At 40.4% G+C, this 18183-nt stretch overlaps 1 protein-coding gene across 2 annotated transcripts; it reads right to left on the reverse strand.

Moving 5' to 3' along the window:
- Window positions 1-5516: 5516 nt before the first annotated feature.
- Window positions 5517-15928, reverse strand: khdrbs1b (KH domain containing, RNA binding, signal transduction associated 1b). Of its 2 annotated transcripts, XR_009267332.1 has the most exons (11): window positions 15642-15928; window positions 14077-14198; window positions 12770-12886; window positions 12385-12531; window positions 11778-11914; window positions 11453-11657; window positions 11269-11336; window positions 10970-11028; window positions 10142-10330; window positions 8035-8096; window positions 5517-7690 (listed from the first exon to the last, which is right to left on the reverse strand). XR_009267332.1 is itself a non-coding variant. In XM_058753967.1 (9 exons), the coding sequence occupies exons 1-9, from the start codon at window positions 15733-15735 to the stop codon at window positions 10224-10226; spliced, it is 1056 nt and encodes a 351-aa protein (XP_058609950.1). In that variant the 5' UTR covers window positions 15736-15927; the 3' UTR covers window positions 9074-10223. The 2 variants fall into 2 exon arrangements, 1 of the variants encoding a protein (XP_058609950.1); XM_058753967.1 differs by lacking the exons at window positions 5517-7690; window positions 8035-8096 and having other exon boundaries at window positions 9074-10330; window positions 15642-15927.
- Window positions 15929-18183: the final 2255 nt, after the last annotated feature.

An 18183-nucleotide genomic window follows, 5' to 3' on the forward strand; every position in this document is an offset into this window, starting at 1 on the left:
GTACTACAGCATCGAGCCCCCGACCGGCTCTCTCTCACTAACGAGGACAGAAAAGACTTGAGAGAGATCAATAAAATGAGCGGGCCCACAGGAGCGTGAGCCTGGCCATGCTGCGACTCAGAAATAGGCAGCCTGTCAGACAGAGCGCTGCACAAAGAGAGATAGAGAGGGCTAAATGGAGACAAAACAGATAGAGACAGCAGAGCCAGCAAAAGAGCTTAAAACCGAGAGCAGGACACCGAGAATGATGGGTCAGGTATCCGCGGTGAGCTAGACGAGAGAGGGATGCTACGGATGGAGGCTGAGATGCAGACAGGATTGTCTAGTCGGTGGCTAATGACATCCCTCGTGACAGGTGCTGGCTTTCCCTACAGGCAGCTGGTTGATTTGCCAAACTCATCTCTTCGTCTTCAAAGGAATGAAGAGAGCAGATGCGACTCAATTCGTTTTGACAGCTCGAGAGGGTGGGAGAAAGCCAGGCAGCAACAGTCGACACATTCTATTACCTAAAGTAGGAATATTTCCAAGAGTACATTCTTCAAACCTCTTTCTCGCTGGCCTTGGCGGTGGAGGAGGAGGACGCTTTGAGGTGTTTTAGCACGCTCCAAGCATTGATTAAAAGTGTCACCGCAGCCAAGTCATGTGAAAGCAGGGCACTGTTTACATGCTCAGTCTTCCAGGGGAATGTATTCGCTTAAATTAAGGTGAAACAACACATTAGCCGTGTCCAGAGTATTGAAGTATTACAGTATCCATATACACAGAGCCGATCCTCCCTATACACAAAATACGCAATCTGCGTAGGGCCCCCAAAACACCAGGGGGCCACCTTGCTCTCAAAGATTATTTAATTTATGTTTCGTTTTGAATTTGGCCAGCGGTTATGAAAACATGAATGTTCATTTCTTTTAATGCGGTGCGCTGTCGCCCTTTCTACATAAAAATCAGGCAAATCATGTAACGTAAATGTTGTACAGTCTCTTGCTCGAGACTAAAAAAAAACTATTGAAAGCGTGCCAAATGCGTTTCAAATGCGTCCATTCTTACACTCTCTTACATGAAGCTTTGAAAAGCCAGATTCATTCTAGTGAATCAGTTCATTCAAATGATTCAAGTAAATGAACAGTCACTTTTTTTACATTATGTATTGGGCAGATGCTTTTATCCAAATTGACGTACATTGCATTCAAGGCATACATTTTTAGCATTTTGTTTATTCCCTGAAAATCGAATTCAAGACCTTAGCACTTCTAGCACTGTGCTCTACTTGTCTGACTTCATCCATCAATTTGTGTCCTTAGGTGCGTCCAAAATTGCATGCTGTCTAAATACAGCAGCAGTATGAATTACTGGATGTACTACATCTGGCATGCTGGCTTTGTAATGTTACCTACCTCATGTCATAATGTATTGTTAAGTGTCCATCAGATGCATACTTCAGAATCGCTAGAAGTAGTAAGTCATCCTGGTACTTTTCAAATATTATGAATTTTGACATAGTATTCATCTCACATACTGTTTTCCACCTGTTACAGTATGGAAGTAGACACTCAACTTGTATATAAACTTATTACTGTATTTAGTATAAATTTATCAAACATTAATTCTGTCTGCAAGTGGAAAATCAGAGCTAAAATAGGCACCATTAGGAACATACATCTCTCATCGCCAAATCTAACAGTTACGGACCAACGTTTAATACTTCATTGTAATACTTATTAGTTCAAATCCCAAGCTCAAGGTATGAGCAATAGTAATGCTTGTCTTAGAGAGCACCATTAAAAAGCACACTGTGGATGATTCCAGACTAAAATGAAAAAGTTGCAGCTACTTACTGTATAAATGCAAATTACTCAAATTAGCAACTCTCTTATCAGTTTTGAACTCAAAGCCCCTAGACATAAACCGTTTAACCACTAGTGCTGCTCATCTAGATTAACGGGAATGATAAATTCTGTATTCACAAGCTTACTGCAGTATCCTGGTACTCCTTAGGCAAAAGGGAAAATAAGGCTAAAATTGCTAGACCAATAGTCTCCCTGATGACAAATTGAGTATAATATGGTGTAAGGTTTAGTGACTGACTGATATATTGACCATTGTTTGATTAATCAGCTATTCAAATCTAATGTAACATTTTTGCATTTGGCAGATGCTTTTATCTAAAGCAATTTACACTGCATTCAAGCTATACATATATTATTTGAATCGAACCCATGACCTTGGTTTTACTGGCGTCATTCTATACTGTTACAGGTATGTAACTTTGCAGCATCAAGCACAGTCACTATTGCACGTCGCCTCAAATTGGCAGCTCTTATTGGAATGTATTTTCTGTCACTACAAATTGCTGTCATTGTGACGCCAATTATGCATATAGATCGCTGTTCTCTTGAATGCATCTAAAATACATCTATTCACTTTCTATTTATCTCCTTTTACATTTTTGATGGGTATGCAATAAAATATCCATCATACTTCCAATTTACATGAATTACGTTTTCAATTGACACTCCAATACCAAATGGCAATTGCACTGGAATCCGACCCTTATTCTCAGTGAAAAGCTCTGATCTATGGAGAGGTGACTGAGTCACCGCTGCATCCACTGGCTGGGTTTGCTGCAGGGAGGCTGATACTGGAGGTAACAGGATGGGTAATTAGGTTGGAAGTCTGAGTCTTGCAGAAAGACCCCTCGCCCTTCCCCTGCTAGACTTTCTTCAATCCTACTAAAATTAGAGCTGAGCCAAAGGCAAGGCACAATAACCGCAGAGGGTCAAACATGAGACCAGAGAGAGGAAGAGGAAGAAAACTGCAGGTTGGCAGGAGAGTATGAGCAAGCGAGGTGAATTACTAAGACCTGTAGAGAGCGAGAGAGAGGAAGGCAGAGACAGCCTGCGGTGGTCAGCGTTGTGACTAAAGCACAAGGGACGTGTGGGAAGCCTACGGCTCGGTAAAGCGCACACTTCCCCACCCCCACACCTCCTTCCAAGGCAACTATTTAACATAAAAATTGATTTATATCAAGCCCTAAATTGCTTCCGAGGGATTCGCTCCCGTGGAAGCGCAGACAGGGGTCTGGAGTCAAGTGCGTGAGCTAATGAGGCCCAGGGTTTCCATGTGAACAGGAAAGAAGAGAAGCAGTGTGCGCGGACAAGTCAGCGTAGTCCGCAGCAGTGACCTGTGACAGACCGTTGGGTTTAAACTACATTCCCAACAAGAAACGATCTTTAAAAGGTGATTCCGGGGTTAGCTTGAGGAGGCGGATTCGCTTGGAAACACGAACGATAAAAAACATAAACTGCATCAACTGCAACTACTTTCCACATTAAAATGCTCCTGAGGCTTTGCTGCCATTTCAGTCTCACTCAGAGCGAACGTATTGGCAGCAGACCAGTGAAGAGGAAGGATGAGAGCGGGCGGATTTGTACTGTCGGCGTGGGTTGTAGGTCAAAATGAGAACAGTTTCCTTTTTAGACATTTAGCTTCGCCAAACTATGCTCTGAAAACACAAGGATGGAAGCAATTACCCATCTATAAATACATGAAGACTCGATGCAAAGGTTCTTTTGCAACACCAAGTTTATCACCAATAATGCCAAATTTACACTGCAAATGTGGCACAGAAGGGTTTCTGAAGTGGCATTTTGGTAGCTTTATACAGACTATTTAATGCAGGTGGCATGAATGCATATTAATTAGCCTAATTTAGTCGGGATTTTATGCAGCATTGCATCTTTATACTGAGCAGGCACAGAGCAGCCTTAACTTGACTGTGTGAAGACACCTTAAGACATGATACTTCCTCTAGAACTTAATGCTTGTTGAGCACAGCCAAAGGGCAGACCGGCGCCTACTTCCCTTCAAGCTGTGTAGTGCCCTGTATGTCTCATTGATTCTTATCTGTTGCACCAGATACCTGAGCGCATTCGCATTAAACACACATTCCATTAAAAACACCACAATTGCTCAACAGGCCCTGCTTACATCAATGTTTGATCTAAACATAGTTTTCCAAGTGCCAAGCTTGTGAAAGCACATCCTAGTTGTGCATTAAAAGTATTCAAGACTAAATGGGAGTCTTCAATTATTCATGAGGGCCGCATGATGCACATCTTATTCATCCTTATTGGTTTCAAAACATGCTCAGCACAGCAACCAGCAGGACACGTAGTTATTACACAGACTGTCTGAATGTTGCTTGCACTTACAATGGAAGTCTATGGGGAATCCATACAACAGCTGCCTCACAGACATCCACTGCAAACACATTTCTGCTGATTTTACAATCGAAGGTATGAGCCAGCATGATTTTCTGTGGTAATCTGCATGCAACAGATGCTTTTCATAGAGCTTAACCACAAAGGTTCTTTTTAATCAGAAGTCTTCAACCCTGCAATAACATTTTATAGTGAACTAAGTGGACATCCATTTATAGTGATGTCCAAAAGCATTGTGGACATTATCGAGTGTACTCGTTCAATCCCATAATGCATCTCATTTACAAATGTACAACCAGCGTACAATCAATGGATGGCCAAAGGAGAACACCCATGAACTCTTATTGTATTACCAGAAGGTTCAATTGCCCAACTCACTCGTTTTCATTCGAGGGACTATATTAGTGATGTAACCTGGGGAATTATGAATGAGGGTATAGGGAAGGGGTGTTTAAACTCAGTCCTGGGCCACTGGCCTGCAGATAATAGCTGTGTTCGACTTGAAGCAGCGCTGCGCAGAATGATCACCGTATGACAAATACCGCTAGAGCAGGGCTCCTCAAATCTGGACCTCGAGATCCACTTTCCTGCAGAGTTTAGCTGTAACCCTAATCAAACACACCTGAACATGCTAATCAGTGTCTTCAGGATTATTAGAAAATCACAGAGAGGTGAGTTTGATCAGGGTTGGAGCTAAACTCTGCAGTGGATTGGACCTCCAGGGTAAGATTTGAGGAACCCTGCGCTAGAGAGATAAGAAAGCAGTGGGATCCTATGCATTCGAATCGCTCTTGCGGTTATTTAAAGTCATACATGATCATTCTGTGCAGCGCTGCTTCAAGTCGAACACGCCTATTAGCTCCAACTTGCCTCAACACACCTACCTGGAAGTTTCTAATATGCCTAGTAAGACCTTGATTAGCTGGTTCAGGTGTGTTTGAATAGGGCTGAAGCTAAATTCTGCAGGCCAGAACCGAGTCTCCAGAAACAGGGTTGAAAACCTTAGCTTTAAAGCACAAAAGGTTGCATGGCTAAAAACAAAAAGACAAGCGAGCCACTGACACCAAAAATGAAAAAGTCGAATTACAGTAACATTTGATAAAGACGGTAGCTGATTGAGTGCATCGCTTCTTTAGCATTGAAGTTATTGCACTGTATATTTTATACGGATTTATTTTACTGTAAACCATTGTTGTATAAGAGTCCATTGCAGTCCAATTTGAAACCCTGAGGAGAACAAGCTATCAAGAGACATGAAGACAAACTTTGAAAGAGACACATAGGAGCCACTTCTTGAATTCAGTTTCTTTTTATTTTTGACATTACAAAATCGGTAAAAACATCTGTGAATAAGTATTCTCTTTGTAGTCAAACACAATAATAAACAGGCTGTGTGCGAGTGCTCTTGGATGCACCAACTACCAAACAAGTTTGAATGACTTTCAAACGTAAAGAAAAATTCTGTCCGCTCCCCCAAGTCACCAAACAGTTTCTCTGACCCCAGAGGCTTTAGTTTGCTTATACTGAGATGAGGCCAACGGCTAGGCGGTTCAATAAGCTCAAATCCAGTTTAGTTGCACTGTAAATACAGGTTCATCGATCTCCTTAGGAAAACAAAAGAATACAGACTCCTGGCACTTGCATTTCATCACTAATCTCAAGAAATTCCCATGGTTTCCCGACATTGTCTTAGGTGCGTCTGCTTATGTGAATGTTGGAAAACATGCAATGGAATGTTACTTCAGCGACAGCCAAGGTGGAGGTGTCCAACTTTTAGTCCTGGAGGGCTACGGATTACTCAAACCAGATTCCACATGGATGGATTCGATTCATTTTCATCACAGCACATTGAGAGAGACCTTTAGGAGGCTTAGTTATTACCAGCATTTCACACTAAAGGAGGTGGCCAGTGGCCACGGTTCTCCAGGACGCGAGCCAGAAACCATCACAACTCCTCCCCGTGCACTCAAAACCCTGACTCCCTGGAGAGTGTGTACTGGTTAGGTGTGAAACTAGCAAAATAGCCATGCAGGAAGACAGACAGTCAGTGGTGTAAGCATTTTGCATTTCATTTGCATTCGCAAAGCCATGCTTCCTGTTTTCAGCATGCACAATGTGTGTTAAGAGGAAAGAGCTGCCAAGCCACAATCCCCCAGTTTCAGACCACCACACATGCCTTGCACATTACCCCAGAGGCATTCCCCCAGCAGCTGTAGGCCATGCATGTCCGATGCAAACAGATAGGACCGTGTAAACAAAGACCCATTAAGTGCATGCAGTGGGTTTGAACATTTCCTCAAGAGTGGTTTTCTTTACCCCCTAAGCATCTGTCTGGGAAATGAATTAAATATTTCCATTAACTGCTTTTACGATTTCTCATTCTGGTGAAGCCTGCATACAAACCGGTCAACCTCCTACCCACGCGCACACGTTTCCAATTGTTCGATGGCACTTGAGTGGTAGCTGATGCTTATTAAAATCTGTGCAGAGAACTGATGTGTCTCTAATGCAATAAGGCATTAGTCCTGTTAGCCAGTCGGCAACCAGTGGCGGCTCTGTGGGGGGACGGACACACTGTCAGAGGCAGTAATTGGTCAGAATGACGGGCTCGAATCCTATGTGTGCTGGAAGGGAGGGGGGAATAAGCAAGAGATGGAAGCTACAGCGATATACACTGACAGCAACACATACACAATGCCAAACACAGCAAGGATTAGAAAACAAAGCAGAATTTATGGAAAGCTCTCAATTAGGGCAAGAAAGACCTTTATCCAGAAGGTAAAAAAACGTTAGTATGATTTAGATCAACCGTTACGCTACGCTGCAAACCCCAGGAGCTTTTTGCGCTTGGTTCATCAGATGCAAGATTCATTTGTGATTCATACAAACTGCAAGAGAGCTCCGCCAGCATAAACCCATTCAAACATCTACTCAAGAGCACGATGAAAATTACCATGGCAATTAACAGACAAAGTCTGTGCTAAGAGATAGGGGCCGGACAGCTCCAAATTAGCATGTACATTCCTCCGAGCAAAGAACCGGGGAAGACATGCTTGTCTTGCAGAATAAAGCACTGGTGTATTGTCTGAGGTAGACGTCTGGAGAGCCCGGACAGAATTTTTCGAGCTTGTTAAAATGATTTCTTGGCCAACATGAGCAGAAGTAGTCAATTTAAAGATAAACATTTCAAGCAAAGTGCGCTTAGAAACCACTTGATGAGATGAACAGTAAAGCGAAAGTGACCTTGCGTTACAACTGGAGAGCCAATATGAACAGCACCAAGAACTCAAGACTTTCCACTTTAACCCATTAAGAGGTTGCTGGTTCAAACTTTAGCCGACAGGACCATCGATTTCTGCCATTCCACACTGTTCAGAAGCTGTTCAGTCAGACTGTCCATGGTTCCTTAAAGGCAGCTGGTGTTCAAAGGTAAGATTGCTCTTACACTGCGAATAAACGCTTGTCTTTTCCTGCAGGAGAATTACAAGTTGATCAGCAAAGCAAACAAGAGGGGGGAGCAAACAACTCTGAGACATCTAAATCATTTTGCATGATGAGTCCATTCATCACATTAAGCCACTGGAGCTACCAGTAATTACAGAGCTGAGTATATAGTGGAAACCGGAAGCAAGCCCATTAGGGCAGTGCAACTTTGTGCCATTTAGAGCTTCTTGCAGAACATGCAGATTTGGAAAGCTTTGACTCATCAGAATTAAGATGGATTAAAACTACAGAGAACAAACAAAAGTAACTTTTTTTTAATGGATGAGCATTGATGCATGTTTGAAGTTTCAGGGGAAAAAAGACAACTGACCTGAGGAGAGGTCTGACATTCGATTAAATGTTCCATTTCCAGGAATTGCTAGGCATCACAACCTAGGGAAGAGAGAATGCTATGAGCGAACAACCAAACATTGCAATGATAAACTTTTGTATTGAGGAAGCTCATGCAATCTGCCAAGTTTGAGTCATGCAACTCAAGCTTTTCCAGGTAACTCTTTCAGGTAGGACATTTGAGTTTCTCGATACGTTAAACAATTAAATCGCAAAAGAAAAAAAAAAAAAAAAACAGGAGCAGCATTACAAACATAGATGGATCAAGATTTGACACCGAGCACTTTTAGCATGAGTTGCATTAAAATTCTGCTCTGAAATGTTAGTACAGAAATATTATTATAAGCAAAATCTATTACTGCGTGTTTGTATATATATGTTTTTTTTCCACTTTACTTTTATATTTTTAAACGATTGAATCTTTTAAATCATTGCACGCTGTTACCAAACAGTTTTAAGTATATAAATGTAACACTACTCACGTACAAATTTAGGGTTAGGGTTACCTTTACAATGCTGCACTTAAAGTTTAACAGTCCTCTCCTGTCCTCTTTACTAAAAGCAGCCAACTTGTCTTTGCATCAGTCTTGACAAATATGGCCCCTGCATAACTTAACTTTTAAATTCAAATTATTTCAGGCTGTAATACATTTCCCATTCTTAGTGAGACCAAAAATAAAATGTCATTCAAGAAAAGTTTAATACATACCCAAGCATCGAATTCTTTAGTTCTCTCTATAGACATTAGGAAGCTATCCAGGTTATTTTAAAGAGCACAGGTCTTACCTCTAGGGTCCTTTTTAAGTATAAAAAGAGAGAGAAACATTAAAGGTGTGCTTTTAATTGTCAAATCAAACACTTTAAACAGACTCCTTTAGTGTAGTTTACGTCTTCAGACTACATGCATTGTTTTAAATTTAAAATCTGTTTTTGAAGAGCAAGAAAGGTTGGAACCGAAGGTTATGAGTTATTTAAAAGGCCATTTCAGATTTTATGAAGACAAAGAAAAATAAACCAGGTTAAAGTTTCATAAAAAACAATCTAGGCTTTATTGACATCTGCTGCAAAACATGTTTTGGACAGATTTAGTTACCTATTTAGGCAAGCTTACACAAGTCATTCTGCATTTTATGGAGAGGATACAAATACTAAATGGCAGTAAAGTACAGTTTGGATGTGGGTTGTTGTTTTTTTCCTTTTTTAAATTATGTACAATAGAGTCGGTTTTAGCTGCAGTATCCCTTTACATAAGAAAGAGATGACCCTTGTGGAGATTGTTGTCCAAATCCTTTTAAGCAGTTTGTGCATGCAGTTTATATAGCATGGTGCCATCCATGATAATCTGACTTGTTTGATGATTTTTTCCTTTTAAACATAAGTAGCCAAACATGGGTTATTCTACAGAACAGTTTTAAAAAGTAACATCTTATTTTAACAAATTAAGGATTTGAGGACATTCCATCTCAACAGCGTCTAATTGGGCTATATTTCAAAACTCTAAAGATACAAGGAAAAATATTGAGGCCTAAATCTACATTTACAGCTTTTAAGACTATTTAAATCAAATGAGGAATAATCAATGGCTGTTGGAAAAACCATTAAAGACATTTTGCATTTCAGTAATTTATACTCCTTATTACAAAACAAACATTACGTTTAGGGTCTTTTTGATATGCTAGTATTAAACAGAATTTTGAAATGTAGCCTACATGGGAATCTGCAACTGCACCTCAGCAGAGTTTTTAAGGTAACACAAATTAAAGTGGCGGCCTTAGACACATAAAAAGTGGCTGTACAGTCGTTAGGCTTTACCTTTCAGCTAAATACTTTTTTCCAATCATTGGAACAAACGTTTACCATCGACAAATGCAAAAAAGCAAGGGTAGGTATGAGCAGAGGAAGAGATATTGGCAAAAACAAAAACCAAAAATAAATCAAACAAACAAAACCAAAAAACAGCCATTTTTAAACTCTAATCCTTCTAAAGGTTATGTTGATTCTTGAGGCATTCAAATGCCGTTCTGTCGAGTTTCTTTAAAAAAGTCCGGAGTAAAAAACACAAAACCAAAAAACAAACGGACAATTACTTTTGTCGGGTAGCTTAAAGCGTGAGCTGCCATGGGAGACAGTTGTCATGGCGACGCGTTGGTGACGTTCCACTAATCAGACTTAGTATCGTCCATAGGGGTGTTCCCTTAACCCAGGCTTAGTCTGTCTCTGAGCGGGAGCTTTTCCACCGCCAGCAGGGCGCTGTGTCCCGTTCCAGTCATCTTGAGCTGTGGGAGCAAACACAGTGCAAGTGGGTAAAACAACAGCAAGCAAACGATAGCGCACAAAAAGCTATAATGAAAATAAGTGAAAAGCCCCACCAAGTCTGTATTAGAATGGTTATAAATGCAAATTTTCAAGAATTGTTAAAAAATAAGTAAAAACATTACTGGTAGGGCACTTGTAATAAAATAAGTATGAAGTAAAACTTGAACATCGAAGCTATGGATCAAACTGTGTGCTGCATCCAAATATGGCTACTTCCATACTATATGGTAGGTCAGAGTACCTAACAAGTGTAGTATGTCCAAATTCATAGTATTCAAAAAGCCATATTCATACTAAATAGAATGTACTACTTTAACAGTAACAAAGTCTCAAATCCAATGCCTACTAGACGGTATGCGATTTCAGACACAGCCTGTGTGACAGGCTTTGTTTCCAAATATATAAATATAGGTCATTACTCGTAAGTAGCAATACTTCAATAACCATCTAGAAAAACAGGAACTGTTCTGTTCAGTAACACCAGCGTTATCAATTGTAACATTGTCCACACCCTTGAAGTAACTAGAATAAATGTTTGAAACCATCAGCAACAGCAGATGGAAGGTTTAGGGATTAAATGACCAGAAAACTAAACTTACCGTAGTTTTCATAGCCCTCCTGTGTCTCTCCATGTCCATAGTCATAGTATTCTGGTTCTCTGAAAAAAATACGCAAGTACAAACACTGTTCAAGTGAACAACTCTTACACAAGAGAACCTGGCCTGAATTTCCTAAAATAACAAACTAAGCCAAGAACATTGTGCTTTTAAGACACTGGGATGTTTCCAAAAAGCCTCCATAAACCACAGTAATTATAAGCGAAGTTGATCTCTTTGAGGAAACTTGCACTTTCCATGTCCCAAACCAAAAATAATAAGCATATGTACTATTAACTTACGCTTGTGGCTGACTGTAGTAGCTGTCATAGGACTCATAGCCTGCCTCTGTGTAGCTATCGTCATAAGACTGAAGAAAAAGGAGAAAAAAAAAAAATTCAGTCCACAGCAGCATAAACTTTGAAGATACTAGAGCACTCAACATCTTCAAAGCAAATTCAGAAAATGTCTAATAAAGAAACATACATATTCGTCATAAGAGTCTTGGGTCGGAGGGTGCGGCGGTGGAGGGAGCATCCGCTGAGACGCAGGGGCGGGTGGACGTGCACGGTTGGAAGCTGCTCCTCTGGGCAGCTGGGCTGATGGTCCTCCTCTACCTGCAGGTGCTCCCCTTGCAGCTCCACCTCGAGGGGGTCCGCCACGACCACCACGTGGGGGCATACCACGACCCCTGCAAAGGTAAAAAAAAAAAATGAAGATCTCCAAGTTTTAGAATCTGAATGCAAATCCAGCTCAAACTTAAAGTATCACAATTAATCTATTAAAAAGGTGCATGCATTAGTGTGGGTACCTGGGTACTCCAGGAGGAGGAAGACCTCCACGGCCTCTGATTGGTGGCCCTCCTCGGCCTCTGCCCCCGTGTTCCTGACCACCATTTAGGAACTTCATCTCCATGAATTGCTCCTGGCAAATCTCATCCATCATGTCCTGTGAGACAGGCACATAGCTTACTAACATGACACTTACTCCACAAAAACATCAGGACATGCAAATGATAGCTGCCTAAAGAGTTGGATGACAGCATGAGGAGAAATCTAGGCTTGCATAGCTCACATATGAGGCCATTACCACAGGGCACAAAGGTTAAAGTCATTTACAGTGGAAACACACACACTGTTTAGTGAAACCTTTCAGTCACTTAGTTTAGACACAGAAGGGAGCTTGAAAACAACCGATTTATCAGATTAAATATTAATCTGCTGCCACAGGCAGAGCAAGTGGAGTTACAATCCAACAACGCAGACAGTTTGGACTTAAACAATGGCCCATTTGGAATTCATAAATCACAGCACTATAAACAGAAAGCTTAGACAAAACACAATATCAGCACTTCACTGCAATGAACATGATCTCCGCGCTGCCCTTTTTGAATCTACAGCAGATTTCTGAATACTTACAGGGAACAAGAACTTTTTGATCTCCTCCATGGCATGAGCCATGCGCACATATGCCTCAGGAACCGGAGCAAACACCTCAATAAACACATGAAGCTCCATGGACAAGTGTGCATACTTTGGCTCTCCACTTTTCCTCAAGCCCTCCTCCTGAAAATCACAAAGTAGTTCAGCAGATCCAGTTTACCCTTGGTTTGTCATTTATCCTTCATTCACACAGCAAGACAACCAGAATGTGAAGTATCAAATAGCCTAGAATCATCCTTTTATTCCTTTAGAGATTTTAGAACAATCTTATAAATCCAGCAAAAAAAGTGGATGCCCCTGGTATAAGTCATTCTTGCAACAATCATTCAAACTTTTAAAAAGAACCTCAATAACACTTTACCTTGGTTTTGTCCCTCATGGATCCTTTCCCCAGCACAGAGATCTTAGCGCCAGTCTCCTCCTGCAGTCTCTTGATTGTGTTCCCCTGCGGTCCAAGGATCTTCCCAACAAAGTTAAACTGCACAAAGCAACAGAAAATTAAATATTAAACCCACATCGTTTGAAGAATTCTACAGTGCCTCACTTAGCCTGACTGAACTTGTTTTCAAGGACTAAAAGCTCAATAGTTTTGATCTTCCTGAACAGGACAAGATTAAATGGGATGCACAGAGATCAAAGGCCAGAGTCGTGCACTGCTTGACACAAAAGCGAGGGGTAACATTAGGCAGTCTGGGAACACACGCATGAGGACACTCGGCTAAAATGGGAGGAGAAAAAAAAAAAAATTCACACTCAGGAGACAAAAAAAACATCTGTTTCTTTGCACAAAACCAAAGAGAAGTGCCACTCGAAGAAAAAAAAAAAAAAAACCAAAGAGCTAAGTCCAACAATTAAAAATCAAAGCAACTCAGCAGGGAGAACCTAAAAGTCTGCTGTTGAATACATTTGTGTGCAGCTGACATGAGAGTCAAGTCATAAGCAAAGACCTAACAATTTGCTGCCTCTAAGACAGACACCGTCCACACAATGTACATCAGGACAATCCATTTAATCAAATCTAAGCAAAAGCTTAATATAACAAGCTGTTCTAAAGAGAAACGGCACTTTCAGTTGGACTCGAGCAGGCTAATCAGTCAAGCAAAACTCGCATACCAATCTGATATTCATGTAATACTAAAAGCGCTAAAGACTGGATTCTGGGAAGAGGTGGAGAAAAACAAAATGTTACTATCAGCTAGTCTCAACTGATCTACCAAGCAAACTTTAAAGAATAAACATGCAAGGTCAAAGAAAAAAACTGCTACTCCCTCTAAAACAGCAGAGGACTCAATCAAACGGTCTGATCGCCTCTGGCAGGTAAGCCATCACGGGACACGCACAAAAAACATGCATTTAGAAAATACCTTAAGCCTCTTCATGTCAGATTACAGGCCTGTCGCAGGTTTCAACAATCAAATGTTTGCAAAATTGTCAAAACATACCTCTGGTGAAACCAAACCCACTATTTCGCTCTTTAATAGTTCTTTCCAATATGCAATTCTGCCATGAAATAAGTTCTACTTTCCTCTCATTTTTTGTACCCCTCAAGAATCCTTAGGTGACCTTTGCTTCCACTAATGTTACACATTCGTTCAAAACCAGATCTGAAGCAGCGCACACGTAAACCGGCACAGTATGGGTGTTCCAGAATACCACAGTGACACTCACCTTAGGATACTGTTTGACTGGTATGAGAACCCTTTCCTTCAGTTTGATGTTTTTTTGGGTGAAGATGTCCAAGTAGCTTTCAATCTCTTTCTCAGTCTCTCCTTTCTCAATCCTCTCAATTTCTAAAAGGCACAAAAAAAAAATATTATCAGGCATCAGATTTGAACATTTAAATGTATTTGATGATACTTTACTTTAATCATTTCTTAACCAGCCATTACATGCATCACAAAAACTCAAATCGCTAGAAACTTGATTTCCACATCAGACAATTTACCAGTTAAGAATCAAGGTTTAAACCACATCACTAACCATTAGTCATTAACCTACATTGTTACATTTCCATCATTTAACAAGACAAGCTGGATTAGAAGCTGATGTTTACAGGCCTGGAACATTTTCTCTAGCAGTTTCCAGGTAATTTTACATCAATGCCAAATGTACTTCTGAGATTTAAGTGTTTGCTTCAGGTTGCAAAGAAAAGTGCTTGCCTCAAAGACACTGGCAGCAAACGCAATCAATCGACTCTGCATTTTAAAGGGCTTTTCACTCAAAGTCTGATGCTAAACAACGAACATTTACATGCCTCTGCAAAGGTAACGTAAGGAACTGATCTGCTAACATAAACCACAAGATACAGTTAAACTCCCACTAGACTGATGATATAAGACGTGGTGAAACGAGGCCAGGAAAAGACATTTCCTACACCAAAGAAAATCCATTTCATCTCCAGATGCAACACTTCCCACACTAAAGGCACATATGGTCCGGAACATGGTTTTTATTACTACGACAAATCTCAAACTTAAGACATTCAGCCGTCTTCAATTTCATTTGATCAGACTTAGACGATTTCATCTAAAGCTTTCCAGATCTTTCAGTCTAGACAAACACGATAAGTGCATGTAGGCTGGGACTCGACGCGTACAAAGAAACGCCACGTTGAACCCCTTAGATACAGAGCCCTCCTTACAAACAAACAATAAAGGGCGGCAAATCCTTATTTAAAAATAAAACTAGTTCATGTGCAATTCTAATACGACACAATCATTTTTTTTTATATATCTTTTTGAAATATAATCTAATTTTAATAATATTAAAAGACTAATATACTATGGTAAAGTTGTGTAAAACCCGTAATCTGGTTCGAAAGTTTCCACTTTGATAAACGCACGGCGGTTAAACCCGACCCAACACGCGGCTCACACGCTGCACTGGAGAGGAAACGGGACTGCTGCCAGGGGATGATGGGGGTAAAACTCTGCAGCACTACGGGTTTAAATGGAGACCGGTACGATGAAAGCGATATCATCCGATAAAAGTGGAGTTTGTCCCTCCGAAAAAGCATCAACTACACGCGGAAAATGGCTTCTGTAGCACGTGCCTGGCTCACCCCCCGCGCGCTGAAGCGAGACTTTGTAACGGTCGCCCTGCGTCCCGCGAACGACTACAGTCGATCCCCATCGTTTTTCTAATAAAACTACGATTTATCTACATCGCAAAAAGTTCCCTGGTTGGATTTTCACGCCTCCTCTCCTTCGTTTTCACAAAACAACGGCGTTTACCTGCTGTTATAAGTTTCATGGCGTGCGTGAACGACGCGTCCAGGCTGTCGCGCTCCGCCAGCAGCTGCGGGAGGTATTTGTTCTCATTCTCCATGTTGAGTTTCTTAGTTAAAGAAGGTTTAAAAACCAAACGTCCGACAGTGAAACTATTTCAGTATCCACTTCCTGCAAGAGGTAACACGAGGCGCGAACACACGAGCGGCGGCGGCTGTACTGAGTAGCAATGGCTCCTGTTCTCCGGCGTGCGGTTAGAAACAGATGAACAAAAGCTTGAGACCAGCGCAAATGACTTGAGCTAGCGGAAATTACGTCACGAGACGTATGGGACCGCCCACTTTGATGTGAAAGTTTTTGGTTTGTAGAGTCTATACAAAATGCATTTGCTTTGGGGCTGCCAAAAATATATATATATTGTGTGTGTGTGTGTGTGTGTGTGTGTGCGCGTGTGTGTGTATATATGAAGAGTTCAGATGAAAAAGCCTCCAAGTGCCATCTGAAATTTGCATCTAAAATGAGCATTTTTCTCATTTTTCCTATGTTAATGTTCAGTTATTTCACTTTAATGACAATGAAAAGAACCTTTTCATTGCCATTAAAGTGAAATTACTCAATCTGAACTCTTCATATATATATATATATATATATATATACACACACAAACACACACACACACATACATGTATTTCTTCCAGATTACATGTATATGCATTAGTTTATACATGATTCTGATGCACAATATTAGTGGTGCACTCCTCATACAAAAATTATCTGTGTTCTTCCAGTAAATATAAATCTGTTATGCATGAATTAATATGCTGTTATGCTGTCTGGTTCTTGGAGACATCCACAAACGTTTGCATAAGCTTCTGGGCTCATCTATGTGGTAAATGATGAAGGAATGGTGCACAGTGCATAATATAATGTTTGCTGCCCCCCACTGGATGAAAATGGAAGATGGTTTACGTTCAGGGGTTGGTGGTGAAACATTTGGACATTTTATTAATATGGCCATTTTATTAATATGGCCAAATACTATTAAAAGCGTAAACGCAATCTTGATCAGTTGCATATCCTTTGCTTTATAGATTATAGTTTAGTTAGTTCACATGTTTATTTATTAGTCACCGTAACAAGACAATCCTGGCGTAGTCTCACGATCTGTTGGTCTGTTTTGAATTAGAGAACATATGCTGTACCTTTACTCTGTTATTATTTTATATGCATCTTTCATGCTTGTTTTCCTTCATCTCTTGTGCTTTCCTTCTACTACAAACACAGCTTCTCTCTGCCAGCGCTGGAGAGCAGTGAGGTCAGCCATAGCTCAGCATCGCTAGGAGGCCAGTGAAACCTTTTTGTCCAGTGAAAGCTTTCAGAACTGTCACACCTGCTTAGGCCTATAACACCACTACCACCACCCTCCGCTCCCCTTTTCCCCTCAGCCTCGCTCAAGGTTAACACACACTGTTTGTGCATGTCAGACTATTCAAACTCATAACGAAGTGGCTGCTGACCGCTGTGGCCTTTGAGCTTGGCTAGCGTATACAGTATATTCCTCTCTTATTCTTCCCTGCTGCTTTTGTGCTTTGCCTCTTTCTTTCTCTTAAAAAGGCCATTGTTTAAATTCACAGAGCCCAGGATAAATAGTTATGCCATAAAGGACATCACAGAGGTAATGCAGTATTTATTCCTTGATGTTTCTTTGATATCTTCTTATTTTAAAAGATAATCAGGTGATGAACCCTCACAAGGTTAATTGTAGAGTGGAACAATAACTATTTGCTAACTAAAGCTGTCATTTGCTTTAGCATATAAAAATAAATATCAAAAGCTATTATTATTTACTTATTTTTCTTTGCATTGCTAGTTGTTTGTTTCGTATCTCATTTTGTTCACTTGAAATTTCTTTCTCATCTTCTCAGCACCTGCTAGCAGGAAACTTATGATAAAACATCTTGTGACCTGAGGCAAACACTTGACATTTCTCTCAAAAGCTGGTTTAACAACACATTTAAGAATTCCTTTCTGTTCTGTTGATAACTGTCAAATGGCACATTAATTATGTTAAGAAAACGTACATTCCAAAACAAGTTAGAATTTTAGGTACTGAAATCTATAGAAGAACACAGCTTTAGACACACAGCTAGCTCACCCTTATCTAATCAATAACTACTTTTTTTCATACTTCCCAGAGAACTGAGCTATTTACATTTACATTTTAATGAGAGTAATGCATGATTAATTTTAAAGTGTAGATCATGAAAACCCACTAGTAATGACTCAAGTATTACCAAATCTATCAGAGGGAATTGCAAATTATTTGGAAATGTATTCTAAAGTGAAAAGCATGACAACTCCTTAGCAATGACTCAAGTTATTGTAAGCTTTTGAGGTTTTTGTAAGGTTTTGGGGGGAAAGAATACACATAAGTGTGTGTAGTTTCTTGGTAGTTCTGGTATGAAAAAAAACAAAAAACTTTTGTTCATGTGTAGTTAGTCATTAGTGATATAACAGTAATCTAAATTGTTACTCATACAACTCACTG

Source organism: Onychostoma macrolepis, chromosome 19 (assembly GCF_012432095.1).
Source record: "Onychostoma macrolepis isolate SWU-2019 chromosome 19, ASM1243209v1, whole genome shotgun sequence".
Classification (NCBI taxonomy): Eukaryota; Metazoa; Chordata; class Actinopteri; order Cypriniformes; family Cyprinidae; genus Onychostoma; species Onychostoma macrolepis.

Coding starts and splice junctions, on each gene's coding strand:
- khdrbs1b (XM_058753967.1), bottom strand. CDS start 15,735: ATGGAGAATGAGAACAAATACCTCCCGCAGCTGCTGGCGGAGCGCGAC. Junction 14,199..15,641: donor CATGAAACTTATAACAGCAG/GTAAACGCCGTT, acceptor TGTGCCTTTTAG/AAATTGAGAGGATTGAGAAA. Junction 11,658..11,777: donor CCTCCTCCTGGAGTACCCAG/GTACCCACACTA, acceptor TTACCTTTGCAG/GGGTCGTGGTATGCCCCCAC.